At 42.0% G+C, this 22,004-nt stretch overlaps 1 protein-coding gene across 1 annotated transcript; it reads left to right on the top strand.

The window, feature by feature from the left end:
- The first annotated feature begins 2,566 nt into the window (after positions 1-2,566).
- On the top strand, positions 2,567-20,896 carry LOC310791681 (uncharacterized protein). The gene is made up of 7 exons (XM_083653338.1): positions 2,567-2,747; positions 7,909-8,053; positions 11,851-11,946; positions 13,212-13,356; positions 16,605-16,750; positions 17,954-18,093; positions 19,525-20,896. Exons 1-7 carry the CDS (start codon positions 2,648-2,650, stop codon positions 19,665-19,667), a joined length of 915 nt encoding a protein of 304 aa, XP_083509464.1. The 5' UTR covers positions 2,567-2,647; the 3' UTR covers positions 19,668-20,896.
- The last annotated feature ends 1,108 nt before the right edge of the window (positions 20,897-22,004 follow it).

The following is a 22,004-nucleotide window of genomic DNA, read 5'->3' as shown; positions in this document are numbered from 1 at the left end:
CAACCGTAGCATCCCATTGTAATTGCATGAGCACTGGAATACATGTTGCTGCCAAAGTATAGAAGTAAATAAAGGAAGTGGACAGCATATCTACCTCTCTCAGGCCTTTATTTATCCATACTCTGGTAAAGGTCCTTAAGTGGTGTTGTGGGCGACACCCCGGGGTGAACCTAGTGACCAAACTAGCACCCAGTCTGAGCATATTATCTCTCCGCTGCAAACGCAGACTGGAGGGGTAACTATGAAGCTAGCAACCCTATCACCGGTCCGTTCAACTTGGAGTTGGAACCCCACCCATAACATGCACTGTTACATTCTGACTGTAGGCTACATTTTGTATTTGTGACCAAACAAAATTTTATTTGTTTTCTTAATGTTAACTGAAAATGTGTTGATTTTGAACCATTTTTTATTTTTACCCCCAACTCTTCATTGACAACTTTAATGATAACATTTGGATTTGTATGGGAATAAAACAAACATTGACAAATACAATTTTGTATCTGATGCATTGAGCAAATCATTACAGCAATAGAGGATAAATAGCAATCCCCAATGATTGATCCCTGAACATCACATGTCATAGTAAAAGGAGGGGAATTCACTCCTTTCGATGCTACAAATTGTATTCTGTGTTCCAGATCACTGGTCCACAACAACGCCTGATCACCCAGTCCATGTGGCCTTCAAATCTGTATTTTGGTGGGCCTCCGGCTTGGGGTCAAGGACCCCTGCAACACCCCAAGGACCTCTGGAACCCCTTCAAGGACCTCTGGAGCCCCATTCAAGGACCCCTGGCTGGAACCCCTTCAAGAACCACTGGAACACCTTCAAGGACCACTGGAACACCTTCAAGCAACTTTGTTGTGTGCGTGTGTGTTTGAACTCCATGCCAAATGTCAGTGTCAACTGATCATGTCAATCATGTCAACTGATGTTGTGAGTCTCAATGAAGGTCACGTCTATTCATATACACATTCATAATACATTATAATGCATTTCTAAGGCTTTATAAAACTCTTCATAAATGTTTATAATCATACAGGGCAACTTATAACAAGCGTTATAAAGTATTATAAGTTGTAGACATAATGTATGCTTTATATGCTTTTTATATGCTTTATACCTCCATGCAAAAGTGAAAACATTGTTTGAAAGAATACTCTTTTTTGTTTGACACTTTACTTGCAGCCACAAATAAGTCCTCATAACTGTGCTATAGTATCATACAAATGCTACTAACCTTATTGTGTTGTCACTTTACTTAAAGCTCGCAAAGTCTCTCTCTCACTTATTTGTCAACTATCTGTTCATCGATTAATTGTTGCAGCTCCAGTCTTGAAGCTGAACCAGAATAATGTTTTGTGTGTGTGTATGTGTATGTGTATGTGTATGTGTATGTGTGTGTGTGTGTGTGTGTGTGTGTGTGTGTGTTTTCTGTTCTGTATTATTAGTTATTTATCTCATAGATGTATTTCTTACTTTTTACTTTTTCATCTGTCAGTTTCTGATCCTGCTTGTTGTTAAACATTGTAATAAATAAAAAAGGTGACCTGTACAGATTTCGAACCTCTGTGCATAATAAACATATTATGTTTGTACCTCGCCAATAAAAATTGTCTAAAAAAAAAGAAGCTTGCAAAGTCATGCTATAACGTATTATTGATGTTTATTATATTATGTGCACCATGTAGGCCTATATAATACTTTATAATGGGGCCTACTTGTTGTGAGTTGCCATATATGATTATAAACATTGATAAAGCTTTATATATAAACATTGATCAAGTTTATAAAGCCATATAAATGCATTATAATGTCTTATGAATGTGCTCATAATGCATTATAGATGTGTTACCGTGTTTATGTTTAGTCTATGGAAAAATTAATGTGGAATTAAAGAAGAGGGAGATTTCATACCTTTAGTGGTTGGATTTTGAGGGCCAGACAGAAATCATTTAGTGATTTGTCCCCTAGGGGTCAAATCATTTAATAAATAAAACCTAATAAATAAGTAGGTGACAGTGGGATGTGAAAGGGGCGGTCTTCCTGAGGGTGTTGACATGTTAACATTGAGGACAGTTCAGGAGAGGATGAAACACTGAGTGAGGGGTGCGTATAGACAATTGGATGGTGAATGGGAGCATTTTGGGTGGGTTAATTTACTGTAATTATATTGACACCGTTTGAACTGTGAAGCTGTTACAATACAGTAGGTGGCGGTAATGCAACACAAGTATGCCACCCTGTCTGCCAAAGAAGAAGAAGAAGAAGAAGAAGAAGAAGAAGAAGAAGAAGAAGAAGAAGAAGAAGAAGAAGAAGAAGAAGAAGAAGAAGAAGAAGAAGAAGAAGAAGAAGAAGAAGAAGAAAAACAAAAACAAGAAGAGGAACAAGAAGAAGAACAACGCAGCGTGCATTGGATCATCTTGTCTGTGTATAGTATCTTTGCTATTATACAACGAACTATGCAGACGGTCGTGGAACTTACGAGGAACACTTGAAGGCAGCATTGGACAAACACAGCTGCCAAAATCGACGTGGAGTTGTTGATCCAGTCTGTGGTTGTTTCTCAGCCTTGCTGGAGCTCTTTAACGGCGGACCAGCAGACACTCAGAGCGCACAGACAGCGACCTAACTGTGGGAGACAATGCGGGAGAATAAGGTGCTTCGTGTCATCGTCATCGTCTTGTGTGCGGTGGTTTTTATGGCAGTTATAGCTGTCAACGCTCTGGCTGGTGCTGGAAAAGGTGAGTTCAGACCGCACATGTGTTTTACTCCTGACATGTGATCACATGTACAGCTGGACACTTCAGTGTTCTCCTGTCATCAATGTCGATTTCCTTCGAGAAGAGAGAGAATCAGCGTGACGTCACTGCCACCCAAAAATGCGGAACCCCGCGGCAGTTAACTAGTATGAGTTGTGCCAAACAAAAAAGTAAACATCACATCGCTTATATTTTGACATTCTGAGTGAGAGCAGAAGTAGCTCAAGAGTTTGATGTAGGCTATAATATATGCATGTCGGGTTAAAGTTGTGTGAACTGTCGCAGTTTTTAAATTGTAAACACAGTCAGAGTCCGGCTATACTGAGTCAGACGCTCAAACTCATAGGGTTCCATTGCCGTTGCCACCCAGTGACGCGGTTTGTTGACCAACATGCTGCTGGGCTCATCCCTGTATTTAACCTTCCCTATAGAATAGATACATGTGATGACCAATCAAGCAGTATTTCAATATATTCTATGGACCTGGCTCAGAAATGTATGTGCTTCATAGGAGAGAACATATCATCTGTTATAGCCTAATATGACCCTGTGAACAACTTGGGATCTGTGCCAACATCTCGTCTTTTAAGTGTATAGGACCCTCCCCCCTTCAAATATACCTTCATGAATTTCTAGTTAGTTTAATCTTCACATTTAAAATACATATCTTTTATATTACACTCTAAAAAATATTAATAATATGCAATTTAGGCAATAAATAATTAAATATGCATAAATTAGCATATTTATGCTAGACACTGTTGTAACTACAGATTGCTCCAAATGGCAACTTATTACAATACAACTAACGACACACAGGAATTGCCATTTATTTATTACTTTATGGACTTAAAGCAAAGTTAGAGCTTTTGTGTCATCTAGAGTTGAACAACTGACAATTATGAATTTGAACAATACAGTAGAGGACCTGGCTCAGAAATCTATGCACTTCAGTTAGGAGAGGATATCTCAACTGTTGTAGACTAATATGACCCCTGACCCCTGCAAACAACTTGGGATGTTGTGCTAAAATCTCTATCCGTGGCAAAAAAAACAGAAAATGGCCCTTTTGACACTACAGGGGAAAGTTCAAAGTCGGACAGACAAACCCGTCTTTATTGTCACACAACAACCCAGCACACACACACACACACACACACACACACACACACACACACACACACACACACACACACACACACACACACACACACACATGCTGCCAGCCACACACACACACACATGCTGCCAGCCACACACACACACACATGCTGACGGTGGCCGGTGTCTGCTTAACTTTTAACCCATCCAGGCTTGTCCTTCCTCTGGGGGGCAGCCAGGAGCAGTGGGCAGCTTTCTTGTGTACAGCGCCCGGGGACCAACTTAAAATGTTGTCATCACTGGTCAGGTAGTCTCTCCCCAGACTCTGCATACTACATAAATGAGTCTGTGCCACTTCACAGACACTTCTGGTGTTTGAGGGCGGGTCTAGAGCCCGAAACGCACAGGGAGCGAAACTTGACGCTCGTCATTTGACGCGCGTCAATTTCTGCCCCTATAGCGCACTGCAAGCATCAGATCTGAAATGTATACACCACAGAATGACAGAACCATCACTATTTGGGGGAAAAGGCCACCCATTTATATGTAATCAGGCACAATTGACAGATTAAAAAAAGTTGTTATACAGTAGTTTTGAGCCCCTGTCATAAGCCTCTTCTAAACATGAACTGCGGATTGTAACCGTAGAATCTGGTCTCCGACTATCCGCTGCAGTTACCCTGCTAGACATGACTCAATAAACTGCTTAATCACTTTCTAAACATGGGGAGAAGCTCCCGTGCGGTTTGGAGCACAGTGCTGCTGCCTGGCTACTGCAGCGGAAAGGTACAATTCTCTCCTCTGGATCAATATGTTTCGAATGCATTTATTCCTCTAGTATTCTTCTCAGAGATGGGGGTGGCACACGCCCACAGCGTCCTCCCAGGCGGGAATTGAACCCAGGACCTTCTAGCTGTGAGGGGACAGCACTACCACTGCGCGTCCCGGATAGAGATTTTGGCATGCATCCCAAGTTGTTCACAGGGGTCATATTAGTCTATATTATAGATATAACAGTTATAGACTCTATAACAGTTGAGATATTCTCTCCTAACTGAAGTGCATACATATCTGAGCAGGTCAGAGACTAAAAGGTTCACACCGCTGTTCAGTCCCGCCCCCCCAGCCCGCGGTGTATTTTGGTTTGAGACGATAGTGAAAGTGATGGCTAAGCTAATCAATCTCAAAAGCTGACATTTTATTGAAAAAGATCATTTTTGATAGGCTATATTGAATCTGTGCCGAATCGAAGAGTGTCTCCTAACTCTCTATTTAGAAAAGCATTGTAACTAGTGATTTTACAGAAAATTACCTACACGCCAACTATTCTTTTTATAATCGCTTAATCGACTACTGTAACAGACCAGACTTTCAAAATAAAAGCACGCAATAACCGTGTCTGTTACATTACTGATTGATTGATTGATTGATTGATTGATTTCTTTATTTACGTGTCACACACGAATGGTGCCCAGCCCGTATGGGCTTATGAGACATGACAAAAACAGATACAAAACTGTGGTTTACATAACTTCAGCTTCCCTATTTCAGAATGCACGATAACAAACAAAATGACACACGCGGTGTCATATAGAAAAATAGAACATATTCATTACAAACCTATACAAACAGCATATTTTTTCTTCTTTCCCAGGCATTACTAATAAATTGAGCTATATCAAAGACTCTCTTATTAAAGAAAAATTCAAGTCTAGGCACATCCTGTAACCAAAAAGCTTCAGGGTGAACAACAAACACTTTTTCATACATTGTGTCTCTCAGGTCATCGTACAGAGGCCGTAAAACACAAAATCAATTTCATTTTCTATCTCCCCAATCATTAAAATGATAATAATACTAAAATGATCTCATTCCAGCTTCTTAAATGTGAATATTTCTGCTTTGTTTAGTCTTCGATGACAGTAAGTGAATATCGTCGGGTGTGGACTCGTGTTCAGGATGAAAGTTTACTTTGAGGATGTCATCTTGGGCTTTGGGGGAAAAAGTGATTGTTTTCACTATTTTGTGTCATTTTAGATTCTATAAAGCAAATGACGATGATTCGAATAGATTCGTCGAGGAAATCATCGTTAGTTGCAGCCCTATACTCTTCATACGCCACATATGGGGGAAGATGCCTGATTCCAGTCTTCTCTCTCCGCCAACAGTGAGAATCGAAACCTTGTTAACTGAAAGAAGGGGGAAAAACAGAAGCGATACTCCCAAGAAATGAATGAGGAAGTGTTGGCAGCGTATGTACGTTGTTACATAAAACCTCCCTGGTTGTTGTTCCAGCTGGAGTCTTAGGAAGTCTTTGGAAAAACTGACCTCAGGCAGGAATAGACCGGAGTCACACAGTACAGTGTAGTTGTTGAAAACAATCTGGATTTAATTGTAACATAATTTGGTTATTAAAGATCAGGATGGAGTCATCTTGAGAACGGGCTCTTTGCTTAGAGTAGTGCGTCACATTATGTGCTCTAACTGCATTTCACACATAACTCTGCCTTGTCTGAGGAACACATGTGTCAGCCAACTGTGAACTGGAGCCTGACTCAACTGTTCTGTGCTGTTTTTCTTCCTGTATTGTAACCAGGGTGACTGTCCCAACAAACCACATGTGGGACAAGAGTATGTGTGTGTGGGACAAATGGTCGGACACGTTACCAATGCTGAGAGGGTGGTCTGACATTTTGATTATAATAACTAAAAAAAACAATATACGTTTCTATTCTGCCCCTGTGAGTCACATCCAAAATAGAAAAGTAACACCTTTAGATCAAGGAACTTTACTATGCATTAAAAGTGTTCATAAACAGTATTTCACTCAATGGTTTTCCTGCTATTATGAGACCCTGCCTATATTTTCTTCAACAACTGATATGAACATGGCATGATTAAGCCTTCAAAACACCACAACATTAAAGTTATTCAGACATTTCTAGTAGAACCATTTACTGAACCATATAGGCCTACCACACACACTGATTTCACCAAGTAACTGTTGTTCCTGGACTAACATTTCTTCCTAGTACGGGCCGGGAAAACCCCGCCCCAAACTCATTTGATTGGTCACCGCAATTGCTTCTTCCTGAAAACGTGCGGCAAGTAAAAAAGTTGTGGTTAAGATTAGGGATGGACAACAGATTTTTAATTTTCGAATAATCGTTTTTATTATCAAGATCGAGGTTTATTATTGAAAGTTCAAAATAGTTTTTTTTATTATTATTTATATTTTTTTACGTCAGCTGTATGTACATCCATGTACATACAGACGGAGCCAACTTCACTTTCACTACCAGTCGGTAATAACAAATCCATGTCATAGACAGAGCCATTCATGTTAGTATCTGTGACTGCTGCTAATTCATAATGTTATAAACAAATTAAAGGACTTGAATTCACTTGAACACTTAAAGAAGTGTACGAAGTTTCATGTTTACAACAGCTCTGCAGACCACAGCTCACCATCTGTGTGGCTACTGGCTGTTGGGTGCATTTGTTTGTGCTCACGGCGCGTGCTGGTGTGAGTTCCCCGTGTTAAAAACAGTGTTGGCCCAAAGGACCCCGCCTAGCCAGGAAACTAGAGACTGTCTCACCAAGCTACACCCCACGTTAGATATTATGGAGAGAGAAAGAGAGAGGAGAGGAGAGGAGAGGTGAGGTGAGGTGAGGAGAGGAGAGGAGAGGAGAGGAGAGGAGAGGAGAGGAGAGGAGAGGAGAGGAGAGGAGAGGAGAGGAGAGGAGAGGAGAGGTTAAAAAAAACTATAACAACAAAGCGTCGATTGCTGATTTGAGCATCGATTACCATGGCAACGATTGAAGCTTCGAAGCGTAAATTTCTTTTGGACAGCCCTACATATAACCATATAATTTTGATCAGTATAACACTGCTTTACTAGGATATACAGGACACTGTGTATGTGCCTTGAATGCTGAAACAAAACAAAAAATCAGGTAAACTGAGTTTGTCGGGTTTACCCTCCAGTTCATCTCTAATTGTGACCATTTCTGGCTTCTGTTTTCTCTTGTCTGTCTCCAGGTCCGTTCCACTCCTCTACCGGCAACGTGTCCCACCGCTATGAGACAGACATCACTCCTGCTGGCTGGACCTTCTCCATCTGGGGCGTCATCTACACCTGGCTTACCCTGATGGTCATATATCTCACCACCTATGTCTTCAGAGGGTAAGTCATATACCTCACCACCTATGTCTTCAGAGGTTAAGTCATATACCTCACTAACTATGTCTTCAGAGGGTAAGTCATATACCTCACCACCTATGTCTTCAGAGGGTAAGTCATATACCTCACCACTTATTTCTTCAGAGGGTAAGTCATATACCTCACTACCTATGTCTTCAGAGGGTAAGTCATATACCTCACTACCTATGTCTTCAGAGGGTAGGTCATATACCTCACTAACTATATGTCTTCAGAGGGTAAGTCATATACCTCACTACCTATGTCTTCAGAGGGTAAGTCATATACCTCACTGCCTATGTCTTCAGAGGGTAAGTCATATATCTCACTACCTATATGTCTGCAGAGGTTAAGTCATATACCTCACTACCTATGTCTTCAGAGGTTAAGTCATATACTGTACCTCACTACCTATGTCTTTAGAGGGTAAGTCATATACCTCACTACCTATGTCTTCAGAGGTTAAGTCATATATCTCACTACCTATGTCTTCAGAGGTTAAGTCATATACCTCACTACCTATGTCTTCAGAGGTTAAGTCATATACCTCACTACCTATGTCTTCAGAGGTTAAGTCATATACCTCACTACCTATGTCTTCAGAGGTTAAGTCATATACCTCACTACCTATGTCTTCAGAGGGTAAGTCATATATCTCACTACCTATGTCTTCAGAGGTTAAGTCATATACCTCACTACCTATGTCTTCAGAGGTTAAGTCATATACCTCACTACCTATGTCTTCAGAGGGTAAGTCATATATCTCACTACCTATGTCTTCAGAGGTTAAGTCATATACCTCACTACCTATGTCTTCAGAGGGTAAGTCATATACCTCACTACCTATGTCTTCAGAGGGTAGGTCATATACCTCACTACCTATGTCTTCAGAGGGTAAGTCATATACCTCACTACCTATGTCTTCAGAGGTTAAGTAATATACTGTATCTCACTACCTATGTCTTCAGAGCGTAAGTCATATATCTCACTACCTATGTCTTCAGAGGGTAAGTCATATATCTCACTACCTATGTCTTCAGAGCTTAAGTCATATATCTCACTACCTATGTATTCAGAGGTTAAGTCATATACCTCACTACCTATGTCTTCAGAGGGTAAGTCATATACCTCACTACCTATGTCTTCAGAGGTTAAGTCATATACCTCACTACCTATGTCTTCAGAGGTTAAGTCATATACCTCACTACCTATGTCTTCAGAGGTTAAGTCATATACCTCACTACCTATGTCTTCAGAGGTTAAGTCATATATCTCACTACCTATGTCTTCAGAGGTTAAGTCATATATCTCACTACCTACTGTATGTCTTCAGAGGGTAAGTCATATATCTCACTACCTATGTCTTCAGAGGTTAAGTCATATACCTCACTACCTATGTCTTCAGAGGATAAGTCATGTACCTCACTACCTATGTCTTCAGAGGTTAAGTCATATACCTCACTACCTATGTCTTCAGAGGTTAAGTCATATACCTCACTACCTATGTCTTCAGAGGTTAAGTCATATACCTCACTACCTATGTCTTCAGAGGTCAAGTCATATACCTCACCACCTATGTCTTCAGAGGGTAAGTCATATATCTCACTACCTATGTCTTCAGAGGGTAAGTCATATATCTCACTACCTATGTCTTCAGAGGGTAAGTCATATACCTCACTACCTATGTCTTCAGAGGTTAAGTCATATACCTCACTACCTATGTCTTCAGAGGTTAAGTCATAACCTAAGTCATTACCTAAGTCATAACCACAAACAAAATTCTCCTTTAATTTTGAGCAATGCTTTACAGCCACAGTTTCACTCCATATGTAATCTTAACATCACAACGAGATTCAAGATTCAAGATTCAAGATTTTTATTGTCACTCCATGGTACAAGTATCACGTGTGAAATTCTTGTGCTGTGGACTCCGTTTACAACATAGTACAAATATAACAGGGCATTTGAGTGCAAAAACAACAAGAGACACAACAAGCAATAAGGCAGTATAGTGATAAGACAAGTCAGAGACAGTGGCATATTCACTGCACATAGGTGCACATGTCGTGTGCATACTTTAGACGTGCTTAAACATTTTAAATTCGGCGTATTTGACATACAGGTGCCAAATAGCATATTCCTTATTAAACATACAATTAAACTCTGCGTTTTAAATTTGGCGTATTTGACATACAGGTGCAAATAGCATATTCCTTATTAAACATACAATTAAACATTAGACTTATGCCTACCCCACACTACAGGATAATTTGCAAGATTATGGCCAAGATTCCCCCCTCCCGATTTTCTCGGGGGTGCTCCCGATTTGAGGCGCGTCAGGCAGATAATCTTCCCAAATGATCCTGTAGTGTGTGGGGTTCAAAGATTCACAATCGGGAAGACTGCCTCTTCCCGATTGTGAATCGGGCATATCTAACATGTTAGATATTTACAACCCGACAGGCGATTGCATCTTGAGCAGAGAGCCAGTAGTAGCTGCGTTTCCATTATAGTTTTTCGCAAAATAATCTGGTCCGCGTCCACCCGCAGCCCCGCACAGAAACAAAGAACGAGGAAATTGTCATCGAGGTGAAATACCCGTGCCTCTTTGAACGGGACGGAAAACTAATGCTATACTGCAAAGCATGTAGCCTACAACAAGCGCTTAGGTCTCATATGCTTCCCGTATCGGCGAGTGTCCGCACGGAAAAGTGAGTCAAATCAGCAGACGCGCCCCTCCACAAGGCACCTGTGCAGACGGTTTTCGCCTGGCCGTGCACAGTAGGCCTACACCCCGAATGGACGCGGCTGTCCGCGCAAATATTAGTTAAACAAATCCTTTCAGTGCAAATGCAGTATAAAAACAAAAAATAAGATTTGTTTAGAAAACGAAATGACACAAATGTATTATTATTATTATTATTATCATTATTACTACTACTACACCCGGTGCGCACACTGAATAGGCATTTTAAAAGTTAACGTCGAGCCCTGCTTCCAAGGTGAATCTTCGGCATATTCTTCTAGTGTGTGGGGTTGCGTTTGAACAGACGCGATTGTGTGTGTGTCCCAAGATTGAAATGTTAAAAAATCGGCTCTCTCTGTCCTGTAGTGTGTGGGCTCTCAAGATTTTTATAATCTTCAAGGATTTGAAAATCCTGTAGTGTGGGGTAGGCAATACGTAATGGTAGCAGCTACAGTACGGTACAGTACGGCTACTTCACTATTTGTGTATGTTAAGGAGTCTCGTGGCCTGCGGGAAGAAACTGTTCCTCAAGCGATTTGTGCGTGCTTTTGGAACCCTGTATCTTCTCCCTGAGGGTAACAGGGAGAACAGGCTGTTGTGGGGATGGTTTGTGTCTTTGATGATCTTCAGGGACCTCCTGAGGCACTGCTGTTTATACAGTTCATGCAGTTCTTTTGCAGAGTATTTTGATACAAGGTTTGCTGCTTCGTTTGTTTGAAACACGTTTTTCTCCTCCAACATGCATCAGTATAAGGCTATTTACTTACCGTTTTAACCGGAGGTTTCCATTTTGTTGTGGCTGGCGCTAGGCAGCCGTGTGAGCAAACTGCTCAGGGAGGAGGGAGGGGGAAGAGAGCCCCCGCTGCCGTGGACAAACTGAACGGGTTGAGATGCGATCTGAAAGTTTAAAAAGCGATCACCCCCTGCTGCTTTCCTGGGTAACAAAAACATGTGTATAAGTGGTACTTTTGATGTAAAAAAGGTCTCTCTCTCTCTCTCTCTCTCTCTCTCTCTGTCTCTCTCTCTCTCTGTTTAGATCCTGGGCTTTGTGCCTGCTGCCCCTGGGATTCTATGGGAGCTGGCTGGCCAGCATGGTGATGAACATGATTTGGCTCCTGCTATGGGACAGAGAGTATGTGTACTACTATTACTATTAGCCTACTACTACTATTACTACTACTACTACTACTATTACTATTGGCCTACTACTACTACTATTACTATTAGCCTACTACTACTATTACTATTAGCCTACTACTACTATTACTACTACTACTATTACTATTAGCCTACTACTACTACTATTACTATTAGCCTACTATTACTATTAGCCTACTACTACTATTACTACTACTACTATTACTATTACTATTAGCCTACTACTACTATTACTACTACTACTACTACTATTACTATTAGCCTACTAATACTACTATTACTATTAGCCTACTACTACTACTATTACTATTATCCTACTACTACTACTATTACTATTAGCCTACTACTACTACTACTATTACTATTAGCCTACTACTACTATTACTATTAGCCTACTACTACTATTACTACTACTACTATTACTATTAGCCTACTACTACTATTACTACTACTAATACTACTATTACTATTAGCCTACTAATACTACTATTACTATTAGCCTACTACTACTACTATTACTATTAGCCTACTACTACTACTATTACTATTAGCCTACTACTACTATTACTATTAGCTTACTACAACAACAACTACTACTACTACAGTACTACAGGGCTGCAAGTAATGGTTCCCATTATCGATTATTTTCTCGATTAATCGATTAGTTGTTTGGTCTCTAAAAAATGTCAGAAAATGGTGAAACATTTCGATCAGTGTTTCCCAAAGCCCAATAAGGCGTCCCTAAATGTCTGGTTTTGTCCACAACCCAAAGATATTCAGTTTACTGTCATAGAGGAGAAAAGAAACCAGAAAATATTCACGTGGAATGGAATCACAGAATTTTTACTTTTTTTCCCTTAAAAATATTCAAAGCAATTAATCGATTATCACAACAGTTGGCGATTAATTTAATATAGTTGACATCTAATCGATAAATCATTTTAGCTCTATATTACTACTACCACTACTTTACCATTGATCTGATTGTCATTGCCATAGATCAAAAACCCTTTATACCCCATGCAGGGAAAATATGCTCATTTTGTGCTATGAGGCAGTAACATATGATCTGTTGCACATTTAAGCCCTAATAACGCAAGAGTGATGACATCACACACTTACTTTGTTTCTCTCTCTCTCTCCATCCCTCTCTCTCTCTCCCTCCCTCTCTCTCTCTCTCTCTCTCTCCCTCCCTCTCTCTCTCTCTCTCTCCCCCCCCCCCCCCCCCCTCTCTCTCAGGTTGATGATGATAGCTCTGGTTGTATTAGCACTCATAGTAGTTTCCAACTACAGTGCTTTGGTCTTCTGTTGCTATGCTACAGATTACTACGGCCTCTGGCTACAGGCATATCATCGCAAAGACCTGGCCTGTCTCAAAATACTGGTAGGATGGTGTGTGTGTGTGTGTGTGTGTGTGTGTGTGTGGGGGGGGTGCGTGTGTGTGTGTGTGTGTGTGTGTGTGTGGGGGGGGGGGGGCGGGGGGATGCACATTGCCTCAGAAAAGTGTATGTTTGCGCTTCTTTAATTACTACAATCTAGACACACACAAAAACACATTGCAATTATTCATCTAAATCAGTGGTTCTCAAAGTGGGGTCCGGGGACCCCCAGGGGTCCTTGAGGGCGTTCCAGGGGGTCCCCAGCAAAAAGGGGGATAGTTTACTTTCACTATAATAACACAATGACAGAATGTAGGACTGTTTTAGTCATGGGTTTCATACACTTTCTGTAATAAAACATCTAAGGCAATAATCTTAGCAGATTAGGGGGGGGGGGGGCTCTGGGACGGGGGTCTGTGGTCTAATCTGGGTCAGTTTAGGGGTCCTCGACATGAAAAGGTTTCAGAACCACTGATCTAAATGCTGTAAAGATTTAATAATAATGTAATACAGTATGAAACACAGGGGTCAAAACCATCTATTTTCCTAGTGAAGTCCAAAAGCAGGTGTTACACTGATTTAAGATCAGTGTTTGGAATAACGCCGTTTAAAAGAACGGCGTTAGGTAACGCCGTTATTTTTTCAGTAACAGGGTAATCTAACTAATTACTGTTTCCGTCGTTACAACGCCGTTATCGTTACTGAACGCTAAATGCGGTGCGTTACTATGAAATGATTGAGTAAACTACCCGTAGCCTACTAGTGTTGTCAAGTGAGGAGACCGGGTGGGTTAACATAACGAGATAAACGATTGTGATTGGCTAAGGTAGAGTCATGTGTTTCATGGTAGCCAATCGGAGCCAGTGTTACACACGAGCCAGGAGTCAGGACACGGGCGACACACACACACACAGAGACACACCAAACAGATTCGAGGAAGCAGCAGAAATGGCGAGTCCGGAGTAGAGAGCTGCGCGTGCCTGAAATTTCGGCCCGAGCCCTCCCCGGCCTGTGACATGCAGACCCGTGCCCGATCCAGCCCGTTGCGAGGCCCGAAGCCAATATTACGATATAATGACACATCTCTCTCCCTCTCTGTTCCGCGTGCTGCGTCGCCGCACGGCCGTCCTGCGCAGCCTCTCTCTGTCTGTCTCTCTATTTGACTCTCTCTCTCTCTCTCTGTGTTCGGGAGCTGTCTACAGCTACTAACGTCACGTGAGGGTCTGTGTGTGACTGTGTGGCTGGGGGAGTGTCTGTGCACTCCTCTTTGTCTGACTGTGCTCCGCTGTGTAAAATCAAGCGAGTACGCTAATACAACATTATTTAATTGAATTATTGAAACGGCCCGACCCCGGACCTATTAGTTAAAAATAAATAAAAAACAAGCCCGGCCTCGGCCCGTTTGGTCGGCCCGAGGGGCCCGTGAGGGTACCCTCAGGTTTGCAGCAATCCATGAAAATTTGGCATTTTCAAGGTGGAGATAACGCAAATAGTTACTTTCCCTGGTAACTAGTTACTTTTATTATAGAGTAATTCAGTTACTAACTCAGTTACTTTTTTGAACAAGTAGTGAGTAACTATAACTAATTACTTTTTCAAAGTAACGTTCCCAACACTGTTTAAGATAGAGCCATACTTACACACTGATGTCTGTGATACACACAGCCCCATAGAGAATGAATTGTCAAAGCTGGAAAAGGTGACAGTTCACCATATCGCATGGCATGATTACAACACATCGTGTGGAAGGGTTAGGGTTCGGCCATCAAACATAACCATTTTGAGATGTTATTGTAGCTAGCGCCCTCTTGTGGGCAGTGTAGTGAAAATTCCTTCCGTGGTGAGATGCATCATTACACAAAAATCATCCAAATCAGTGGCTGAGATATTGAATGTGACCAACAGACAAACTAACTAAGAAGCAGACTGATCCAATTAGATCCCCCGATTTCATCATGGCCTACAATGTAAGACATTAAGATCAACATTAAAAAGCCTTGAAGATTAAAACAGGCAGTTTTATACAGACAGCTGAGCTTAACAGTGATAGGGAACATTTTCAATCACATTAGCCTTTATTTGGACAATCACTAGTTATTAATATATTCATATGCATTTTCATTTAAGTTACACATAGTTATTGCGCATACACAGACAGACAGACATCATATTCAGATAACCTGTACGTTACATTTGCATGTCACACTGTGCCCTGTCACTATGCCCTCTACAGAGCCAGAATAACAGATAGGTTGAGTTAGTGTCCTCTAGTAAGAGAGTGGCGTCAGCGGAGGACCAAAATGCGAGACTCATTAGCCAATGAACAGCCAGGAATGGGTCTCGCGCTACTTTTGCATGCTAAAATAAAGCTGATAATGTACAATTTGATTCAAGGGATGAAAAACCCTTTCAAAGTACAACACAAACTGTCTATTTTGCTGCAACTCGACAGTGCTGCTTTTTTTACTCAAGAGTTCCACTTTCTACTTCCTGGAAAAAAACTGGTCCATTGGAGTGAATGGAGATGTCGGAACTCTTCTATTATACGGCTCTGGGTTGAGTCTACAGAGTAGCCGTCAAATGTGCGTCAAGACAGATGTCATCTGATGTGTGTCCTATACGTATCTCTGACTTTCTGTTCATTGCATGTAAGCCTGTGTATCCATTCATGAATATACAAGAGTGTATCTCTATGTTAATACATCATTTAAGACGACTTCTGACTCCTGGCTCCATCTTTTGATCATAGGTGGGTTTTCTTCAAGTGGTTCTCTGTTTACCTTTTGGCTGTCAATTTCTATTCTATAACAATAGAACAGTTTGTTCTGCAGTATATACACTCAATATATATCACAATATGGTTCATGTATGCAAACTCACATTAAATAATCAAATTAATGTTCTCATTGAACTGAATGGCAATGTTAGGTGTGATGTCAAACAAAACAGAAATATTCAAATAATATTCCAACCTTACCTAATTTCTTTTAAGTAAAATGTGCTCGTCGTCATCGATTTAGACAGCAGAAATGTATGTCACGATATTAAAATATCGTCATATCATCACGATATGATCCCACTGAAAGACGATAATTCAATATTATCGTCTTTCAGCCCCAGCTAGGTTGAACAGTATTTTCAAGTAGGAAGCTCATATCTGCCATGTGAAATAAATGTAACTTCAGTATAACTCGGAGGATCTCGAGCTGCTGCTAAAACATTGGCCTGTCTATGAATGTTTGTGTGTATTTAGGTCCAGAATGGTTTGGCTCTCTACACAACGTGGACGGCCATTGCTACTCTGATCAACTTCTCCCTGGTGCTCAACCTGTGGGGCGTGGCCAAGAGCACTGCAGCAACAGCCTCTCTTTGCATCCTGTTTGCGGAGCTTTTGGGATGGTAAGTTCTGATTGGAGGTTTTGAGTTGATTGAACTGACAGTAATTTGGTGGGTGGCGTCTTTGCCTTGGAGACGTTTGTTCTGGACCATATCACTTTTTTGTCCTCCAGAACTTTGTGTTGGATCAATAAATACCATGAAAGTCTACATCTATACTCACCATCTCTTCAAACCACTGTTGATAAAACGTTACCACCCTAGTAAACCTGCCAAGAGTCTGTGAGCGTGCAGACGCAAATCCACACGGGATTTTTTTTTTTGCATCACAATGCGTCGCTATGACAACCACTTATCTCCAAAACGCCAACATTTCAGGAACTTAAAAAAACACTGTGCTCTTAAAATATTGAAAACACCACGTTGTCATATTTGGCACATGTCTTCATTATAGACAGTTTCTCGCTGAATGTGTCATTACATTATTAATATCTTACCTGAATAAGCTGACATGATGTTAGAGGATTATCAGTCTGAGTTTGATGCACTTTCTTTGGGGTGCGCAGCCCCGCAAAGCCTCCCGCCTCTTGGAGCAGACGGCCGCGCGCACATACCTCCAGCCGACTCCTCAAGCAGGGACCAAGAGCGTGCTCTCACGCCGGGTTAGAAACAGCGTCTCGGAGGAACAGAGCGTGCCAGTAACGATAAGGTTACTCTCGCCAGAAACCACTTTGATCTCCACAGTTTAAATGAGTTTGCAGTCCAGGGATAACCCGAGAACACCTGATTGATCTATTTACGTCAGACGATGCCAGAATCACACAAAACCCAGCCCATGGGGGGAACATGGAGGTCCAGCTGTCACATACGCGATGTGATGGGTGGGTCTAGTATCCAATGGTGCTACGTGTTACATAGATTACCCAGTAAAACATGTTCTCATTGGTCATTTAGACGTCAAAACCTGCCAGTAGATGGAGGAGAATGGATATATTCCATTTATATTAAAAAGTGAAAATCATAAAAAATTGACTTAAGTGGTTTTCATTGGACAGCGACGAATGGACTGAAACTTCAAGCATGGAACTGAATGTACAACGTTGCAAAGTTGAAGACAAAGTTGAAGACAAGACATGAAGGAACAAACGTCAAAACTAAGTTTACAAGCACAAACCTAAGTGCACGCGCACACCTTTTGGTATGATCTAGTATTCCATACAGGTGAGTGAGTTGCTGACTGCTCTGTCTCTCTCTCTGTGTCGGCAGGTTCATCCTGGAGAACTTTGTGCTGGACCGTTGGGTGCGTAACATCCTGACCGTCTACCCTGTGGTGCTCGTGGCTCTGGTGGGAAACATCGCCAAACACTTCCACCCAGCTGACCCCAGTCCAAATTCTGTTTTTATGGGTGAGTCGAACGTTGAACTTTGAACTGTGGGAGTCTGGGTAGTGTACGAGGTAAAAGCTCTTGCCTACCACCGCAGAGACCTGGGTTCAATTCTCGGCAGTGGGAATGCGGGTGTGAACGAAGCTGTTGGGATATGAGTCCTGGTTGCTGCACTAGTACCTACCTTGGTCGGTCAGGGCACCTGTTTGGGTGGAGGGAAACTGGGGGGATAGTGTGATGCTTCCGCCCTGCCGGTGGGACTCCTCGCTGTCAGGTGAAAAGAAGCAGCTTAGTCTCCAACTCTCCCCAGAATGGCAGAGGGGTTGGAGCAATGACCGAGACAGCAGAGGGAATTATCCAAGTACAATTGGGGAGAAAAAACAAAAATCTTTTTTTTTTTTTTTTTTTTTTACTTACTATTTCCTGTTTGCTTTTCCCTGTCAGTTGTACTGCTGGTGGTAACGTGTGTTTCCTGTTCCCTGTCAGTTGTACTGATGGTGGTAACGTGTGTTTCCTGTTCCCTGTCAGTTGTACTGCTGGTGGTAACGTGTGTTTCCTGTTCCCTGTCAGTTGTACTGCTGGTGGTAACGTGTGTTTCCTGTTCCCTGTCAGTTGTACTGCTGGTGGTAACGTGTGTTTCCTGTTCCCTGTCAGTTGTACTGCTGGTGGTAACGTGCGTTTCCTGTTCCCTGTCAGTTGTACTGCTGGTGGTAACGTGTGTTTCCTGTTCCCTGTCAGTTGTACTGCTGGTGGTAACGTGGGTTTCCTGTTCCCTGTCAGTTGTACTGCTGGTGGTAACATGCGTTTCCTGTTCCCTGTCAGTTGTACTGCTGGTGGTAACGTGTGTTTCCTGTTCCCTGTCAGTTGTACTGCTGGTGGTAACGTGTGTTTCCTGTTCCCTGTCAGTTGTACTGCTGGTGGTAACATGCGTTTCCTGTTCCCTGTCAGTTGTACTGCTGGTGGTAACGTGCGTTTCCTGTTCCCTGTCAGTTGTACTGCTGGTGGTAACGTGCGTTTCCTGTTCCCTGTCAGTTGAACTGCTGGTGGTAACGTGCGTTTCCTGTTCCCTGTCAGTTGTACTGCTGGTGGTAACGTGCGTTTCCTGTTCCCTGTCAGTTGTACTGCTGGTGGTAACGTGCGTTTCCTGTTCCCTGTCAGTTGTACTGCTGGTGGTAACGTGCGTTTCCTGTTCCCTGTCAGTTGTACTGCTGGTGGTAACGTGCGTTTCCTGTTCCCTGTCAGTTGTACTGCTGGTGGTAACGTGCGTTTCCTGTTCCCTGTCAGTTGTGCTGCTGGTGGTAACGTGCGTTTCCTGTTCCCTGTCAGTTGTACTGCTGCTGGTAACGTGCGTTTCCTGTTCCCTGTCAGTTGTACTGCTGGTGGTAACGTGCGTTTGCTGTTCCCTGTCAGTTGTACTGCTGGTGGTAACGTGCGTTTCCTGTTCCCTGTCAGTTGTTCTGCTGGTGGTAACGTGTGTCCTCCTTGTGGTGCGAGTGGCCGTGGTCGCCTGCAGGAACAGGAAGCAGCCTCTCTACTCCCCAAGTGCCATCATGACCTCACCGTGCGACGGCAGCAAGAGGAGGGTCTTCAATTAAGGAGGAGGAACATCTCTCCTGTCTCCTCCTAACATCACTACATGGAGGAGACACGAGACACATTCACACCAACGTATTGAAACAAATGCTGCCTATACGGTTTAACTGCCACTTTTTCTATCATTTTTTTTTACTTGTGCCACTTTTGATTTTGTATCCATTGTGCACGATGGAGATATACACAATGATACAGTATAATGTTCTGCTGCCAAATAATACATAGTGCGCATAACATTTACCTTCAATGCTGGCAACCTAGCTTGCAAATACCTTTGCATTTTTAGATCAAATGTTTCTTATTTAACCAGGACCAAAACCTTACCTTAAAAAAGTGCTCTGGGCATCTTTGTGACATTGTGGCATTTTTCCTCAAAATACTTAATAAGCCAGCTGTAAACACATTTGCTATCTCAGGAAAGTAGTTCCCTAGCACTGAAAATAGCCCCCGGGCAATGAAGTTTTTTCCCCCCCGATAATAACTACAATAGCCTGACTTTTCAAATATAAAGTTTACTACGTCTTTGTAAGCTGTATTTAAAGGTTTTTAGCATACAATTGGAGCCAATGACTGCTGGGTTGAAGTAGGGGTCCACCCAGAGCCGTGTAGATAGAAGAGTTCCGACATCTCCATTCACTCCAATGGACCAGTTTTTTACTCTCAAGAGTTCCAGGAAGTAAGGCCCTGGATTAAGCAGCACTGTCGAGTTGCAGCAAAATGGACAGTTTGTGTTGTACTCTGAAAGGGTTTTTCCCCCCTTGAATCAAATTGTACATTATCAGCTTTATTTTAGCATGCAAAAGTAGCGCGAGACCCATTCCTGGCTGTTCATTGGCTAATGAGTCTCGCATTTTGGTCCTCCGCTGACGCCACTCTCTCTCTAGATTCATATTCATATTATCAAAAATTCACATCGTGATATCATGATAAATATTCCGACTTGTTGATGTAATGGTGTCACACCGTTACGCTGTGTAATGGTGTGACGTACATCGTACACACAGCGACAACAAGCATGGCTGAAAGCGGCTCCATGTGGGAGGAGTTAACTCCAAAAAGGGGAGTGGCTTCAGTAGTGTGGAAGTGGTTTGGTTACAAAAGAGCATGTACAAACCACGGTAATATTTGAAGGCGTATTTGAATATTTAAAAAACGATTGAATATTTGAATAAACTGTTCCGTATATGCTGACATATAAAACTATAACACTTATTTTGTTGCAATTGTATGTTCTTGACATTCATAATAAAATTGTTCAGTATTTTGTCATATCGTCAAGAATATCTGTGTCGCAGAAATACCCTGAAATATTGTGATATTATTTTATGGCCATATCGCCCACCTCTAATTGTGTAGCCTAATCACATCCCTACAAGAAGTCCAGCCCAGTCAAGAAGTCCAGTTGATTTTGCAGGGGGGAAAACTAAAAAATCTAACCAAACTAACTGGTGACACCTTGTGGCAAACGGGCCTTAAGGCCATGACATGCTCGAGCGCCACAGCCATGCGCAAGGGCGCGCGGCAAATATATAATATATATAAATATAATATGACATCGCGCGTCGGGGGTGAGCGCAAGAGAAATGAAATGAAGAAGTAGGTACACTGAGCCATGTTTTTTGGCCACATTTCTTGACCCATGTGGTAAAACTTTGATTTCTAACTGTTTGTTTTGAGTCATTTCAAGTAAATGTGCTGTGTTGAGAGAGAGATCAGCACAAAGTACATTCAGTAAAAAACAGTTTTGTGATTCTCTCTTCATGTGCTGATACGGTCGTTTGAGAGTGAAACCGCACTCAGTACTGCTCATAATGGCGTTTTCATGGTCTGTTTCTCACACTGTACAATGTAATGTTCAAACAGCGGTGCTCTGAGCAGCGCTCAGACCATGAAAGCCTCGGTCCCAGCGTGGGGTGCGCGCGACCTGCGGAGCTCCGCCTCGCGGTGCCTCGCTCGAGCATGTCTTGGACTAGCTTCACAAGCTAGATAGATGATCAGCTCACAGGACTCGTCTGGCTTGTGAGGTTACTGATGTGCGTTAGCATGTAATCAAATAATTTAAATGTTTTTTTGTCAAATTATTTGATAATTTGCCGTGTCAGGTTCTTGGTTGTCAGATCTTATTTTGTGATCATGGCTAGCTCGCTGTGTTTACATATTACAACTTTTTTGTATTTACATTATGCTTTTGCACTGTTTTAATTGGCAACCAATAACACAGTATTATGCTTGTAGTACTTTTTCCATACGTTAACTTAAAGCTGCTACAATTTGAAACTTGCTGACGTTGGCAAGCTCTTCAGTCCCTTAGCAACAGTGGCCATACTGAAATCATGTGA

Source organism: Poromitra crassiceps (genome assembly GCF_964638095.1).
Source record: "Poromitra crassiceps genome assembly, chromosome: 17".
In the NCBI taxonomy this organism is placed as follows: Eukaryota; Metazoa; Chordata; class Actinopteri; order Beryciformes; family Melamphaidae; genus Poromitra; species Poromitra crassiceps.
The sequence above is the reverse complement of the archived record's forward strand: the minus strand, read 5'-3'. Positions and strand labels throughout refer to the sequence as shown.